Source organism: Pogona vitticeps, chromosome 2 (genome assembly GCF_051106095.1).
Source record: "Pogona vitticeps strain Pit_001003342236 chromosome 2, PviZW2.1, whole genome shotgun sequence".
In the NCBI taxonomy this organism is placed as follows: Eukaryota; Metazoa; Chordata; class Lepidosauria; order Squamata; family Agamidae; genus Pogona; species Pogona vitticeps.
The window spans coordinates 80,878,859-80,896,748 of record NC_135784.1 but is presented as its reverse complement, the minus strand read 5'-3'; the positions used below and the strand labels follow the sequence as shown (position 1 = coordinate 80,896,748).

Genomic DNA, 17,890 nt, shown 5'->3' with positions numbered 1-17,890 from the left:
AGGGGAGAACAGCAATTTCAATAACCTCTGTGTGAGCTTTTGTCTGTTGTAGTAATGATTTTTCTCCCCACAAATGAAAGCAAATCCCTTAATTTAAACAGAAAAGAATTGAGGCACTAATGGATCTGTAAGATAATTGGGACCTGTAGAACACTTCTAGATGCAATTAAGCAGTGATGGATGACTGCACGTTTATTGCCTTGTGCAATGCCTGTCAAGGGCTATCAAATGCAAGAATCACTCTCCCTCAGGAAAAAGCCAAGTGGTGACCCATAGAGGTCAGGATTTAGGTTTGGGATTTTCAGATGTTTTTCACTATCAGAATTCAGCAGGGACCATAGTCTTTCTGTTCATTAGGCTTGATAGAAAAAAAGCAACAGTTTCTGAATATTTGCTGTTGCCATGGATCTTGGAAAACTCTGTCCATGTCCTCTTCCATGCTAATTGGCCACTGTGCAGAGAGAACTTTGGCAAGGAACAGGTTGTGTGTCCTGAATCTCCTAGAAGAACTTGGATTTTTTTTGGCTAAAGCTGCCAGATATCTAGCTGGGGGAATTCCTGCTGAGTTCCGTTAGTTGTACTGCAAATAATCTAAAAACTCCATCCTAGCCTTATTGCTAGGTGAACACAAAAGCATGGTATGGATAGATAATTGAACTAATAAATGTACCAACCCCTGGACTAGCAACGGCATCTTGTATTACCAATCATGGTGCTAGTAATAGCTGGCTTATTTACTTACAAAGATATAAGAAGGCAAACAACTATGTTCTATGTTTAAAATACTATGTTATAATATACAGTAAGATTTAAATGCCACCTTTGAGTCCTTAAAAAGACTAAGTTGGACTAAATTGAATATATCAATGCTAGGGAGAATAGCATTAGTTACAGCACATATATTACCAAAATTTTTACTTTTATTTCAAAATATACCACTACAAGCTGAAACTGAAAAAATAAAATTATGGCAAAAAAAAAAAAAAACCCTGGAAAGATTTATTGGCAGAAAGGGGGGAAAGCTAAGGTTCATAAGCAGTGTTAAATATGGTCAAAGCATAAAGGGAGGACTAGGGATACCACAATTAATAAAAAATTTATACAGACAGAAGAAATCCCAGATTGGGTTGGCATGGAAAGAGATGAGGATATTGGTGTAGTTAACACTTATATTTAGACAATGGAACCAATCAGAAAGAACGAGCAAGTACAAAATCTTCATATAGTACTTATGAGACATTGAAAATATGGCGTAAATACATGAGATTATTTGCTCTGCCTATATCCCCTCTATGCCCCATGCTGGATTATCCTAAATTTCAATCAAGAGAGAAATATGTGCAATTCAAAAATTAGAAAAGAATTGGAATTTATAGAATAAGAGACCTATTTGACACAGGGAAACCAATAACAATTAGACAGTTAGAGGACACAACAAAGGAAACAAAAACCAATTGGCTACAATTAATACAGGTAAGAAATTTGGCAGCTCATTTATACCACAATTCTGGATCTATGAGAACGCTTATGGAACTATAACAATATAGTATAGAAAAAGACTGAAATAAAAGGAAGGGAATAACTTCAGTAATATATAAACATTTGGCTGAGAAAGCATTTCCCAGGGGTATGGGATCTAAAATAAGATGGGAAACAAATTTAAATATCAATATGTCAGAGAAAGAATGGATGGAAATATGGACCACATATCCATATAAATCAATATCAGTTAAAATGAAATAAATGGTTTTGAAGGTAGTCCATAGATGGTATTGGCACCCGCCAAAATTACACAAAATTAATAAAGGAATCTCAGATGGATGCTGGAGAAACTGTGGAAGTAAAGGCACACTAGAACACATGTGGCTCTCTTGCCCCAAAGTGGAAGTATATTGGTGTGAAATAATTAAATGGATAGACACAGTGTTGAATTTTAAAAAAATTGAAAATGAAGCTTTATTATTATTTTCAATATTTAAGAATGGAAATAAAAAGTTATTTAATAAAGACCTAATTGCACATCTTATTGGTGCAGCAAGAGCTGAAACTGAACAAAACTGGAGCAATGTTCAAGATCTTTCAGTACAAAAATTTGAGAACAGAATCTGGAAAATGGTTCTGATGGAAAAGTTGACCAATGAAATTAAAAAAGATATAGAGGGGAAATAAAACAAGATAAATTTATGAAAACCTGCCAACCATATGGAATTAGCTCAAGAAAAGAAGATTGTGAAATGGGAAGCAATTTGGATTGCTGGCATATAATATTTTAAAAGAATTAATTAAGTATGTTAAAATATGAAATAGTGGATGTCTAAAGAAAAATAATATGCTGATAGACTGTGTAAGTAATGTGATAATATTGTACTACAATTCTAACTTGCATTGTCATACTACAGATGTTAATAAAACAATAATTTTTTAAAAAATACAATGAAATAGGTCTTCCGCAGTATCCGTGCTTGATCAGATTTATCTTGAAATTTCCTCCACAGTCACTTTAGCCAATTTTTGTAATAGTTTCATCACCTGAACTACTCACAAAACAAGGAGTCCGAGGTTTACCTATTCATTCAGGGATCTTGGCAGTGACTGGGTCAATAGCCCACATCCTGTTCCAGGGATCTGCTAATTCTTTGACAGAACCACAGGTTTTTAAGCATCTAGATTCCTCTTCCCATCCCAAAGCATTCAGAAATCTTTCAGAGTTCATCAGATATCTGCTGAGAAGCAGATGGAAGCCGTTAATGGAAGCCATTAATCCAAAGCCAATACAGTTGAGAGGCCTAGGCATGGAGAAAGCTGGCCAGCAACAGGGTGAACACCACAATGACAGAAATTATGTCCAAATACTTTCCTACATGTACATACCCAGAATAAGGAGACTGTTGGACGACGTACCTTCACAGGGGATGGACTGATGTGAGATCACTGTAGCTCTAGCTGCGAAAGCCTGGCGGACATAATCAAGTGAAGCAAACCACCTCTAACCAGATGTTGTTATATTTACAGGCATCTAATGCATGCGTTACGAGTGGTTAAACTGCAGTCTTGCAGTGAAAACTGCTGCTCATGACCTGCATTTGAACCCAGTGGATTTAGGTAGCCATCTTAAGATTGACTCAGCCTCCCATCTTTCTGAGGCCAGCAAATTGAATACCCAGCTTGCTGGGTGGGAGGGGAGGGAGCAATGTGTATCCTGAATAATTAAACCGTAAACTGCTGAGAGAGAACTTTAAGCACTATGGGGTGGTATATATGCATCACACTTTTTTTCTTCCTGGCCCACATAATTTTGTTCCAACCACTAGGATAAGCAAGCTTTCTTCCTTAATGTACTTGCTGAAGAATTTTTTCCAATACAGAGGCTTCTTGAGTATCTCTGTAACTGGGTAACGGCTTAAAGCTCTACCTTCTAGGGCCAAAGCTGAAATCCATCCAGAGTTACATTTTAAAAAGTCATGGAGACTGACTTAGCACATAGGCAGGATTGTACAATTCTGTACTCAACAAGAACTTCAACCTCTTAGATGCATTTCTACACTGACTTAATTTTTCTAAGTCCTGCGCTGGCGTGGAGAAAACAAGAAGCCTTAGACTACCAGGCTCTCCTGGCAAACCTCCTTGTATCACTAATAGTATTGGCGGAAAGGCAAATATCTACCTGCAATCCTTCTTCAAGATAAAGTCAAAGTCCAGTAAGTACAGTGTAGATGCATTGCTTCCAGCAGCTTCACCTCCAGGAATCTCCAGTGTTGAAGGGAAGACAGCCGAACCAGCCAGGTAGTCCCTAACAATGCAGCCAAACCAGCCAGTCTCCAACATGCCCCTACACTGTGCAGTTGCTCTTCCTTCCTTCCAGATTTAGAACTGATCCTAACACCACGGAGGATCTTGTTGGATGCTGCATAGGATGAGAGGCATAGAAGGGGGAAGCAACTGGCTTTGAGCAGATCTGTATGGAAGGCACTCTTTCATGCTCCAAAGAAAAAATGGTACTCCAAAGAAAAAATGGTACTCCTAGAGCAAGCAGACAACTTGCGATGCAGTGGGGAAAATGCTATGAATTTCCTTTTCATCCGTTCATCATTCTTGGATCCTCTATAACTGTTTCACAGAAACAGCATCTTGCCTTCCAAACAATCCACACCAATGGTGAAGGATCATGGGAGCTGTAGTCCAAAAACATCTGGAGGACCATATATTCCCATTCCTTTTTCAAAAGCTCCAAAGGCCTTAGGGCCTGTAACCTTAGGTCCTGGTCACATGAGGGGATTGTTCTCTCACGTTCTCCTGATAGTTTCCATACCTCTGTTGTGCTGAATCATGGTCATGTGGTATGTATACCTGGACAAACATCCCCAAAACTTTTAGCATTACTGATTTATTTCCTCCTATTTAAATTGTTATGGTTTGCTATATTATGGTGCCAGCTTATTTTCTCTCTTGCTTCAAGGGGCAATTTAGCCCCTTTATTTATTGATTTATTAAATATTCATACATTGATGTATCAGGAAGGGGTTTCTGTTTGGGAATGGGTCCTCTGTTGTTCTGGATGCTCCTGTGTAAATGCATTGGACGCAATGGACACGGGACTGCCATCTACGGCTGTGCCACTAGTACAACGGCCATGAAAAAAAAAAGACAACACTTGGCACAAAGGGCAGCAACTGCTGCCTGGACATACATAGAACTAGGCAGCTATGCATAGGCAATGAAAAAAAAAATCTATGCAGCAATACTGGCAATTACCCCTCAGTGACATTTGCATGCTAACAGTTCGATGTAGCTTCCACATATTTAAAAAAACCAAAATAAAACCCATGGCAGCACATATAGCCCTTGTGAAATCCTTTTACCAGCACATGGATATACTGGATGTGGAAAAAAAATCAAAAAATCAATACACATGCCACAAGAATGGCAGCCATCTTCCTGGCTTCAGTTCTGAAAAGAAGCGGGACAGATCAAGCACACAGGCAATTCCAGCAAGGAATGCACCAGTACAATAGAGATATAAAAATGACACAACCCTTGTGATGACGGGAAAATGATCCACAGTTACACTGCTGGCCGGGAAAATGTTTTGATGTTGGCTGTGTGTTATGTGATTGGGAAAAAAAGCAATGAACTAATGGGGAGGTAAGATAACTAGAGAACAATTCCATTGTGTGACCAAGGCCTTAGTCATGCTTCATTTGACTCATCTTATCTACACAGTATAATTTCGACATTTTGTAATGGATAAACCCAAATCTACTTCTGAGTCAGGTGCATGATTCAACATTTAAAAGAATGATGACAACACAAAGCCAGCCATGATATCACAATAAGGAAGGAAAAAAAAATATAGGACTGCTACAACACTGTCATTTTCAGGACTCAAAAACTGAATGTGGATAGCCCCTTCCAGAGCAGGAAGAGGCTCCCCAAGTTTTAAAAACAAAGTGGGCTGGGCTTCTGCTAAACCAGCCCTGGAGGAAAAAAGAAAACAGATAAACTAATCTGTGTGAAAGTGCATGAAACATTAAATCACTTTAGTATTACTAGGTGGCTGGTTACACTTTTCAGCAAAAGGGCCCAATGCAGCTTTGATAGACTTGTTACAAACATCTGATTGCCCCTGATTAGATTAAACAATAAACTCCCATTTTGCTGTTTACATTGTTCAACTCCCACTCTACAATCTGTAAATTAGAATTCCAGACCTCAGAGATTGGATTCAAATTGGATTACTGGATCTGGTCCAACTTGAGAGAGAGAGAAAAAACAACTGGGGGAAAATTGACAAAGGCATGCAGCCACACACACTTTAGCACACACACACGCACGCATGCACGCACACGCGCGCACACACACACAGAGAGAGTTGTTCAAAATAATTAAATAAACACAGAGAGACAAGAAACTAGGTTTTGATTAGGAGTAAATTAAAAATATAATTAAAACAAAAACAACCAACCCGCAATTAAAGAAGTGAAAAACGGGATGAATTGTCACTATTAATTAACAAAGCAGGGAGATTATACCTTTAAATGTTGTTTTTCTCCGATTTAGACTGTGTGGGTTTTTTTAAGACAAGTGCTCTGCAGAAAAGACTAATTTCCATTTCTATTGTTGGGTGAGCTTATGTTCTGCATGCTGGGGATTGCGGATATGTACACTGTGTCAACAGAGTCTTTGTCTCTAAGTTTCATTAGCAATGCAGTGACAAGAATAATATTTTCCCCCTTTCTCTCCCTCATGAGAAAGAGAAAGAGAGAGAGAGAGAAAGAAAAAAAAAACACCCCTCTGTGCTGGAGGTCTGACCATTGGCCTCTGACCTTCTTCTGAGAAAGTCACCTTGCCTTGCTGCACCTCTGCTTCCAGGTAGGTACCTGATCCGACTGTTTAGATGCACTCTGACAGCTCTCACATTTTATTAGGCAGAAAAACTCTCTTAGCCCTCAGAGTTGGAGCAGCTATGAAACTGAGTATAATGATGATTCATGGATTCCACCTGTATCTTGCCCTTTCTTGGAGAAATGTTCACTCCCTTTATTCTTAACACAGTCCTGTGAGGTGAGGGACACTCAAAAGACCAAACAAATGGCGCAAAGTCAGCCACTCAGCTTCATGGCAACGGGTGAAATGAGATGAAGTGTTCATCTTACATTTAGAAATTAACAGCCTGTTTGGACTCCCATGACATGATTTCCTCAGGGATATGAGTCTACCCTGAGCCATCAGATCTTCAAATTAAGTTTGTGTTCCATTGAATTTCTTGAAGAAATCTTCCACTGGAGAATCACAAAACAAAGTTTGCTGGAATGCAAGACCAAGGGATAACTGATAAGAAAGCACTAAAGAGAGGCCTATTTCTAAGGACACCCTCTTTTATCTGGCTTGTGCTTAAGGGAGGACATCAGAACCTGGATTGCCCCAGTCCCTGCCTAGCATTCTAACTACAGTGGTGCCTCACAAGATGATGTTAATTCGTTCCACGGAAATCGCTGCCTTGCGAAAACGTCGTCTTGTGAAACGCGGTTCCCCACTGGAATGCATTGAAATCTATTTAATGCATTCCAATGGGGGAAAATTGTTCTCTTGCAAAAATCGTCCATAGAAAACATGGTCTTGCGAAGCGCAACAGTGATCGCAAAAACCAATTGTCTTGCAGATTAATCGTCCTGTGAGGCAATCATCTTGCGAGGCACCACTGTACTAAATTGCGGTAGCCCACACAGATAGTCTTTCCTCATTGTAATGTTTACAATGGAGAAAAAGATGTACAAACAGCCTGTATTGGACATAACTTTACTTCTGTCTGACTTGTGTCAATTTCCCCCGTACTCACTCATAATTTTATTTTATTCCTTTATTTAAAATATTTTCATCCTACCTTTCTTCATAGAAGTACTCAAGGTGCTTCATAACCCTTTTCTTTTCCTTTTTTATATTCTCTTTCCCTCTTTTTTTTTCAAAATACATATTAAAATTTTTTATTAATATGTTTATTAAATGCATACTTTCCAAACTATTTCCTCTTAAAAATTAACAACTGTAAATTGGATAGCTCAGTGAGTTGGGCACCCAACTCACCTGACCACTGTGAAGCCAGTGGTCAGGAGTTAAATGTTCCACTGTGTGTTTCAGAAGAACAACCAGCCTGTGTAGCCTTGGACAAGCTGCACAGTCCTAAGGTACCCTCCAGAAATAAAGAATGGAAATACTTCTGAGTACTCTGCAAAGGGTTATGGTAAATCATAATAACTGACTTGATGAGATGCAATTCTTATTCTTATTAAACATATTTTATCCCCAAATAGGCATTTTGAATATTTTTTAAAGCTGAAAGATAAATCACAGAAGCCAGACAAGCCATGACATTCCAAAGGATCACTATATTGTGATCGACTATCAGGAAACGCAGATCAAGTTGTTTTCCTCTTAAATCTGAACCAGACCACATCCTCAAGCCTTACATATGATATATTACAATAGCTCAAGACATCAGTTCTCCTATTTGGGTCCCCATATCTTGCTTCTTCACAATTCTAACCAGAACGAGACCTCAGCACGCTAGATCTATAAACCAACAGAACCGGAGACACACAGCAATTAATTGTAGCAAGCTTTCTTGACTTACTCAGCTATGCACCTGTTTCAGTAACGAGCCAGACACTTTTTTTCTACAGGAAATCTTTAGCTGCTCAACATGATACAGTCAAAAAGCACTCTTAAAACAGTCAAGATCTAGTCTATTGCATACCAGGTTTATTCAAGGCTTTAAACAAATGAACCTTCTTCATTCCCTCTATCCGGAAACTGAAGAACTGATAAAGACTCCACTTAACACAACCCTATAAAGAGAACAGTATAGCATTGTTAAGAATACGCCTGCCTAGTGAAATCCATTCTGCATGCATGATATGTGTTCATGCCAGCCACAGAGAATGAACTCAAGATTACTTCCAATTGAACTGGAACAGACAGCGCATGTAGAACATTCCTAGTTTTGATGACTTTTGAAACCCCGACTGAGTGAAAAATCCACAGATCCCCTCTCAATGGGGGGGAGGGTTTCAGCAAAGACATGTCAGCCACACTAGAGCACAAGCAACTGCACAAGCTTTACAGCCCCAATGTCCTACTTGGCCATTGCTTCTTTCCCAATGTGACATTACAACCTCTGCATTCAACTTTAAAACAACAACCCAGGCACACTTAAGCTTAAGAGGGTGTGTGTGTGTGTGTCTTTTCCACATAAGCATGCGTAAGATAAAGCAGCAAGGACCCTTTTCTGCTAATAGTGTCCAGTCACTGTTTGGTAGAAAGGGGACACACACAGAGGCATTCAGAATCAGTGGCACAAGCATGCATCACGGAAGCTTGGCTAGAGCCAGAGAACTTGTGTCCTTCAGAGGTACAGCAAGATCTTGCGGTTGCTGTTGTTTTAGTTGTCGGGATGGTAGTTAGAGCCTCCATGAAAATGCTATGTGAAGGTTTTCACTGTTTACAGCAACTTAGTCAAAGTAACTAGGTAACAAATAAATCATTTTGTATCCTTATTGAGAGCAATTTTTACACAAACTGTCCAATTGTGTAGTAAACAGGCTTGACTGCTCCAGATCGGAAGCATGTCTATCTAGGCGTCCTCTTAATGTGTTATTTCTCTATGTGCAGGGAACTGTTCTTGATGAGGGGATTTTTTTTTTCGGAACATGCTTTAATCAAAAGAGGCTGGCATGCATGTCCAGCCATGATGTTTGGAATTTTTTGCACCAGCGCTGTAATGCCCAGCCTGATGAAGGCTCCTGCAGGACATGAAGACTAGCTCCTGCTTATGAGGTTTTAGTGGTCTTGAAATGAACATTGTCCCTCAAAACATTTCCCATCAGAAATTTGCATATTTTGGAGTACAAGTCCCGGAACCCCTTCAGCCAGCATGGCCATGTTAATCATTTAGGTTATTCTGGAATGCAGTCAAGAAAAGAGGAACTTCTCCAAACCTTGCTCCACATCTAGAACCTATACCTGAACAACAGAAAAATCATTTTGGAATAGATAACACATTTTCTATGAAATGTGTAAAGACACGGATGCTTCTAATTACTTGCACGGGATTGATCCATCCAGATATTTTAACCCAAGGTAAATCTTCTGTTTCTGGAGTGTCACAGTTACCCAACAAACTTGTGTTGTTTATTGAATAATACCTGGTTGAGAGGAAAATATGGTAGTCCAGATTCTCCTTCCATAGAGTCACAGAACTGGAAAGAAAGGGAAGGTAAGTTCAAAACTGAAGTTCTACTACTGAACTGTTTGTACTGGAAGCTCTGCTGGAAAATAGACAGAACCAACATGACTCTACTGGATTTAGCTGGCAAGCTGGATTAGAAGAGAAGTGCAGTCTTGAAAGGAGAGCAAACCACCCAGAGCCCTTTTGCTACTGTCCCCTCACACACTAATGCTGTATTTTATGCTATTGGACAAGATCTGAAATTAAAAAACAAACAAACACCAACTTGGATAGCAGACTTTATGCAGGTCACAGTACAGAAATTGCATACTTCAAGGCACAACATCCAGGAAAGCAGAGAGTATGCAGCATTCATTAGGCAAAGAAAATTGTCTGTGGACAAGCATATTATGTGAAAAATTAATAAGCATCATCTGTCAAACTGTTTGGGAGGGGTATATTCACATCAGTACCTCTTCGATTCAGAAGGACACCTGCCTATGTGGCTTCTTTTTCTGAAACGCCTATGCAGCACATGAAACAGAACCCTATATACAATTACCTAGGAGTAGATCTCACTGACCAAAATCCTGAAACTTTTCCTAGCCAGGATAAAACAAACTGTGTAACTTTTAGATGTGTATTGCCTCAAGTTAGGAAATCCCCATAAACATTGTCTGTCATATACCGAGCCATGTTACTCTGCATACAACACATAACATCTACAGTGATTTATTAAATTAAGGTTATTTGTCTCCCAAAGTTACGCTGTTTGAATGACACTGCCATAACATCCCAATAGGATTTTGGCTAACAAACTCAATGAGGCTTACTTCTGAATAAACACATGTAACACTATGACATTGCTCCAGTTTTTCAAGTACAGGCAAAAGTAACTCTCATAAGGTACAGAAGCCCTTCCCTTCTTTGGCATCTGGCCAGCTAAGTCCAGCAACTATGGCCAAATCCAACTGAACAAATGCCATCTGTTTTCTTCATTGATATTCTAGGGACAAGAGAAGAATGGAGCACCACATGATGTGTGATGCAAGAGGTGGTGCTGGTAAGAGGCAAGGGGAGAGAAGTAGCATGCCACCCTTGACTCCTTCCTCAAAATAGGTGCTGATAAGAGCTCTCAGAACACATGTTCTGCAAGCGTCAGGCAGGTATGGAATATCATTTTTTTTATTTATAACTGCATAAAGTTGCCTAGAATCCTATACATGGCAATGTCCATTTGATCCGATGTAACTTCACTTGTTACACAGGATGAGCCTACTTGATACGAGACAATGCTGCTTCTGCATTTTGTGCTCACTCAAGCATGTTGTTATCAAGAAATAAATGTGGGTATAGCTGACATTAGAGATGAGGGTATTCGTATGCAAATATGAATATCCCTGCACAGGTGGCGATAACAAGGGTCCAGCCCCATGGGGCCGGACGGTCCACTCACCAATCTGCTGCTGCCACAGTTGCCGCGATCCTTCCAATGGCTCTGCAGATTGTGATCTCCGAGCCACTCTTCAACCTTACAATGAGGCTTGTCCTCCTGCCTCCTGCCAGGAGTGGCTAGCCGATTGCAATCTGCAAAGCCACTGGAAGAATCGCAGCATCTGTGACAGCGGCGGATCAGTGGCTGGTCTGTTGTTATCGCCACCTGTGCAGGGATATTTGTATTTGTACATGAATATGAATACCACCATCTTATATAGATGGTACTGTTCCCTTTCAAACAGGCCTGTGAATTGAAACTGAGAGGCTGACTATACAGACATTTAGTCAGCTATTCAGTCTGCTGCAGGGATGGACTAGTTTGTTCCTAAAGATGGTGATCAGATAATGTCCTTGTTGGAATGAATCAGACCACCTACCCCCAGAGTGGTCCTAGTTACACCTTTCTGTCCCTTGTTGGGGGCTTCTACTTTTTTGGTGTGGGTAGGATCAATTTCTTTTGGTCCATTTTCAGTGCATGTGATCACTGTGATCAAACAAAAAGACATCCTCTTTTGATTTGCTGGTATCGTGAAGTGGCTTAAGAAGAAAGCCCTTTCACACTATTGGCAGATTAAACACTTCCTCAGCTCTGTGAAGAGGCAAAGGAAATGGGTTTTAAGTGCATCATTTTAAAAGCAGTATGATATACATTAAGTTTGTAAGGTATACCCGATGCATACCCAATACGCATACCTAACCTATAATTCACAGACCTAATGCTGTTTTTAAAGTGATGCAGTGCATATTCTCTGCTCTAATACACCAAAATTTGTTTTCACTTTCTCTGCTCCTCTATGGAGGCAAGGAAGATTTTAATTTGCCAATATCATGACATAGCTCTCTTCTTAAGCCACTTCACAATATTGGCACATTGACAGCAGACCGCTGCTGACTAGATAGGATATCTTGATGTCGGTATGCCATTTGGATGCAAGGATCACACCAAATGGCATGGAGTGACACTATTTAGCTCAATCCAGCCTGGTACAAGGGCCCCATGTAGATAAGCCCTAAATTGCCCAGATGCAATAGAGGACACAGATCCTGTGCTTTCAATAGCTGCATAGAAGGAATTTTGTCATGCGTAGCTTACCATGCAAACTAGATCTGTTGAAATTCTGTCTTCCATATATCTTTCAATGGCACAAAGGCCTTATAGTCTTTTGTACTCTTACTAAAAGCTGGGTATTAAGCATGAACTAAGTGGTACATATGCATGAGTCATGTTTACTGTTATCAACATTAGTAGGTCACTCTCGCTGTTCCTTAATGCTGCTGGCCAGTTGAGCTTTGCTGCAAGTAAGCTCACACTATTGAGTCAGCTGTTGTGTGAAAACACTAGTTATAGCTAATGTTCTTATACATTTGCATGCATACCTATTCACAAGTAAGTCTCACTGAATTCACAAGACCATAGTCTCAAAATGCTGCTATCAAATGGGATATAGTGTGAAACAGTGGGTGCATGGCAAGAGAAGAGAAGGAGAGAAGCAACTTGGACTTTTGCTGTGATTTGAACATTCTCATTACTGGGTTGATTGAGGCTGATTGCACTTTTTGCATAATTGTACTTTAATATTTATACATTTTATCTTACTATTCTTGCTTCTCTTGAAGATCTGATTGATTTCAATTTATATTCTGGAATGACTGCATTTCCCTCCCCCCCCCTTTTTTTTGCTACTGCATTTGAATTTTTTGGTATCATTGTTTATTAAAATATTTATCTTTCACTACTAAAAGCAACCATAATTAAAATACTGGCACATATATATTTGTTGTTATTGTTTAATAACAAGCAAGCATTCTGAATCACTTTGGGCATACATTTTGTAGAAAAGTAGCATACACATTTCAAAATGGAAGCAGAAGTTTAATCCCAGGAAAAGTGTATATACCATGAAACCAAGAATGCCACCTGCCAAATCCAAGGTCTTCGGTGGGATGATTTCTAATCTGAAAAATGTGTAAGAGAAACTCCATATCCTGCATATCACAGGTATCACAGAAGGTCTGGTTCAACTGACGTTACAGCTTACACACCTTCATTTGCCCTGATACTAATACGATGCATCTGTTCAGAGTGGAAATTATATGAAATGGAAAGACGGATTGGAAATATACTCCAAAAGCTGAACAATTCATACATCTTATCACAGCTCCAAGTACTTTCTGCCTCCTCACCCCCTACATGCTTACACATGATTATTTTGGATTACAGCCCCCAAAGGAGTAGAGAAGGCCACTTCTCTCGAGCACTCAGTGTGGAGTGGAACCTGAGATAATTTACACATGTCAGAGAGCAGAGGTGCATTAGTCATGTTTCAAATGATCTTTAACTGCAGCTCCTGGTGGAGACAGAATGAACAAAGAATGTACTTGAACCAAATAGCTACTGCTCTTCAAAAACCTTAAAATTATCTCTATCTCAGCCTCCCAATATTCTGCAAAATATCTTGAATAAAAGCAATAAGAAGTGTAGTTTTATTTAATTTGGCATAAGGCTTTTTGGGTGGATGGGGGACTACAACCCATTTTATCCTATGTACAAAGTGAACTGTAGCCCTTAGCAATTCTGCTAGATATAACATGTTCATATTTAAGAGGCCACTGAAGACACAGTGTTTTTCTGCAACACACTGACATGCCTACGCCTCTGGAAATTCCAAGTATATACTAGCAGACCCTGGCAGCAATGCCTATAAATAGGAGGCCATCATACAAGCCACTTCCCTTCTTACTCACTCCCTGTTGAAGCAGACACTTACAAACAAGGTTGATGCTCCAGAAAGAGCGAGCCTTACCTTCAGTGCCCGGACTTTCTTGGCCAAGAGACTCTCAATGTCCCCTGCCACTTTTTCAACTATTTTCTCTGGGACATTCTCTTTCACTCCAAACAGATTTTTTTTCTCATCGTAGATCTGTTGGGAAGAAAATTATATGTTAAGAAGCAGAGAAATTCATTTTGTGACAAACAGGCACACGGACACTTTTACAGATATCCAAGGAAAAGTATTTGTAAGAAAGAAGAAACAAACAAAACAGAAGTGTCAGGGGCCTGAGAATCTGTTTCAGTTGTTCAGTCCTTAGCAAAAATTTCTGCACCACAACATTTGCTAAAAGATAAGGTTCCCTCCCCTCCAGTTGCTAGCAGTAATTTTGTGTCCAAGATCTACTCATCTTCCTTGCAGTTGCCTTTAAAATGTAGTGCATTCTGGATCATTTTATGGTAAATAAAGCATGTCTACCATATGCCTGTTACATACAGGAGGCAAAAGCCGAACAAATGAATACATCCCTACGAAACACTCTGATACATAGTGTAATATTATTATAAAACAGAAGACAGGTGAGATGAGATTCAGCAACAGCTAATAAATTAATGGGAAGAATGTGGGAAAGAGGCTTATGGAACATGGGGCTGTAGAGAACACCTGGTCAAGTTGCTAACCTCCCCCAAACTTCCAACTTTCTCTCTTTTCAGAACAAAAGTTCCACTGTTGCAAGCTGAGCATGTCACACAGTCAGAAGCCTTTGAAACTGAATTCCTTATTTTCTCAGGATAGTCACGAATTGCCCCCAAGCCTCAATCAGAAAGAGTGCTTCATGTAATCCCACATATGCCCAGCCCAACGGATGAAAACTAGCACGTTGCCCTCATCCCTCCCACTGTGCACATAATTCAGGAGGTTCAGAGACTAACGGCAGATGGTACATGGCTAAAGGTGGTGGCAGAAGCCAGTGGAGCTCTCAACAGACAAAGAGACAGACTAACATGGTAAAAATTCTGTGAAATAAAAAGAAGGAAGTGTTCACGGCAAATAAATACAAACAGAGCAACAGCAAGAGAGAGAGAGAGAGAGAGAGAGAAAGGGGGGAGGTGGGAGGTGGGAGAGGGAAGCTGCTGTCATGCCATTTTGGGCATTATTTTATTACAGTGACTTTATTTCGGATAAATTCAGCACCAACTCACAGCAAAGACAGAACCACAATGTGACAGAGCAGCTAATACATCCAACAAAGTACCTAATGGAGTTCAATGACATTGTTATTCCTAGGCTTCACAATTAAACCACGTCATCTTGCTTTTATCTCTACAACACATAAATTTATGTAATAGTGCAGGAGGTGGCCAAAAATCACCACAGCCATGGTGTATAAAAGGGGGAAAGTACATTGAAGATACCCCGCATGTGCAGCTCCTGGGCTGCTTCTGCTCCCCATTTATTTATTTATTTGATTTATATCCCGCCCATCTGGTCTGGTCGACCACTCTGGGTGGCTTCCATGTCACCTTGCTGTTTTGCTTTTCAAAAGGGATTATTTTTGCTCCTTCATGCCCATCTAACTCCAAGAAACTACACCAAAATTGAACCTCGGGCATCATCTGCTTTTCGTTTTTCTGAATATTTATTTAAAAAACACATGCAACACCTCATGGTTCATGCAATCTGTGCTTCAGTCTTCAGGGTGGAAACTCCCCTCCCTCCCCCATCCCACCCTTTTCAGATACACCTTCATAGCAAAAGTGACAAGACTGACTCCTCCACCCCCCCCCCATGCCAAGGTTCAGCTCATCTTCATAGATTGTCCAGAATGTATGATGTAAAGGTCTCTTTTAAGGTCTGTCTGACAACTTGTAGTCTTTATTGTGCAGAATTGGTATGTAGGTGTGGTGGAAGACTAAAATTAAATTCATTGTACTTCATGCACTTATACCCCACTTACCCATTATATATCCCCTGTGGAGGGTAGCCTAGCCTGAGCAATGAACTGAGAGCAGACAGTCCTATTACCCCCATTGTGCATTGATTCTGTTTACTTAAATGTGGAGAGGATTCCTGTTTCAGAATGTAGAAAAGTTTTGTGGAACAGATACTGAAATATCCAAGCAAGGGTATGAAAGGGTATAAACACTCACACTTGTTTTACAGGTGCTCTTCTTCCTATCTATCTGGCCCTCCCTTACTCTTCTCAAAGCTGCCTTTGACCTGCTGCATGAAGCTGGGCTGTGCAGCAGAAGAAAGCCAGCAAGCTCCAACCTGGTAATGTGAAGGAAGCTGGAGGTGAATTGACATTCTTGAATACCCAGGCCCTTTCTTTGCCCCTCATCAAACAGAAAAATATGACCAAGAGAGGAAGGGAAATGACTTTGCAGAAGGTGAAGATAACTAATTCTTAGAGTCCCTCTCTCTTTCCCTCTCCTATTATTCTTTGGGTAAGCAGATGGAGAACAAAAATCATGTGTTTTGAAGGTACCACCGCTCCAGCTGAGCAACAGCAATTGGAGAAAGAAAAGGAAAGGAACAACCCTCCAGGGAAGAAGCTTTGGATACAGAGGGCATCCTGACCCCTGGTATTTTGCTACTTTGAAATGGCAAATCTCGTCTCATGGGTTGCAGCTGGTCTTGCCCCTGAAAGACACTTAGTGCATGCTGTGCTACTTGCTACATCTCTCCTTAAGGCTTTCAACTTAAATGGCAAAACAGGCCGAAGAATGTATGTATCAACATTTAGTAAACAACTCATCAAGGTGAGGATGATCAAATATGGTATCTGTTTTTTACAGACAACATTTTCAAACTCGGCGATTGCAATATAGTAGTAACGGAGCATGTTTATTGTTTCAGAACATATTGCCTTTATTTAATAGCTGGTACTGTGACCTCTAATGTGGGGCAGGGGGGCTATGTATGTTTCCATGTGGCACGCTGGGCGAAGGAGCAACAAGATGGCAAACATTGTTCAGTGGAAATGAGGTAAAGAAAAACGAACATTCTTTATACACCAGAGGTCCGGAGGGGTTCAGCTAGCAGTGACCAACCATAAAAGAAATCTTTGTGGTGAATGTTCAAGAAAAATGTTGACCCTGTGGAAGCAGCTATGAAAAATGACTAAGAATATTTTTTTTTAAAAGGACTGAAAGCGGTCAATATTGTAATGCAGTTGTACAAATCCATATTGTAAATGGACTGTGTAAAGTTTTGGTCATTTTTGCATTTCAAAAATAGAACTAGAAAAAGTACAGAAAACTGCAACCAAAATGATCAATGGGCTGCCTCAACTCTTCCGTGAGGAGAGCTTGCTACAGTAGTAATAAAATTTGCAATGTATGTTCTTTGGCAATATACTTTACAGAAGGCTTACAAAAATAGCCATCTTATCTTTAAAGAGGTTTTCCTCACTATAGGAATGAAAATGCCCAGTCCTATACATAATTGAAAAGAATGTCTCAATGGATTCTGTGGGGCTTACTCTCAAGAAAGACTGCCTTGCATTCCACATAAGTTTAGCAGTTTGTTAATGAGCAATTTATAATGTATGTGAAGAAGCAAGTATTGTAATACAAAAAAGGATTTTCCTATTTTTTTTTCTCCAAATACAGCCACAGAACAGCATAAGCATCTTAGAACTGAAGAGCTGGAAGGGACCCTATGGCTCATGGAGTCCAGCCCATATCAAGGGGGCACAGTGGGGAATCAATTTCCCAACCTCTGGTACTGTAGCCAGAGACCTAAACCACTGAGCTACCAGGCAGTTCACATAACACAGTACAGTAGATTTGATTCAGGGACAAGGAAAGTTTCAAAAATATTTTTACTGCTGCAGCTCTTACATTAAAATAGCTAGTCTGAGGGGAGAACAGTACAGAAATATGACAGTTTTTGAAGT

The 17,890-nt window shown here is 40.0% G+C and overlaps 1 protein-coding gene across 2 annotated transcripts in view; it reads right to left on the bottom strand.

Moving 5' to 3' along the window:
• Nucleotides 1-17,890, bottom strand: part of CACNA2D2 (calcium voltage-gated channel auxiliary subunit alpha2delta 2) — a 751,645-nt gene that overhangs the window by 530,932 nt on the left and 202,823 nt on the right. For both annotated transcript variants that reach the window (XM_072989818.2, XM_072989819.2), the window contains exon 3: nucleotides 14,023-14,139. In XM_072989818.2, coding sequence (XP_072845919.1) covers nucleotides 14,023-14,139 — 117 coding nt within the window. The remainder of the gene's footprint in view (nucleotides 1-14,022; nucleotides 14,140-17,890) is intronic.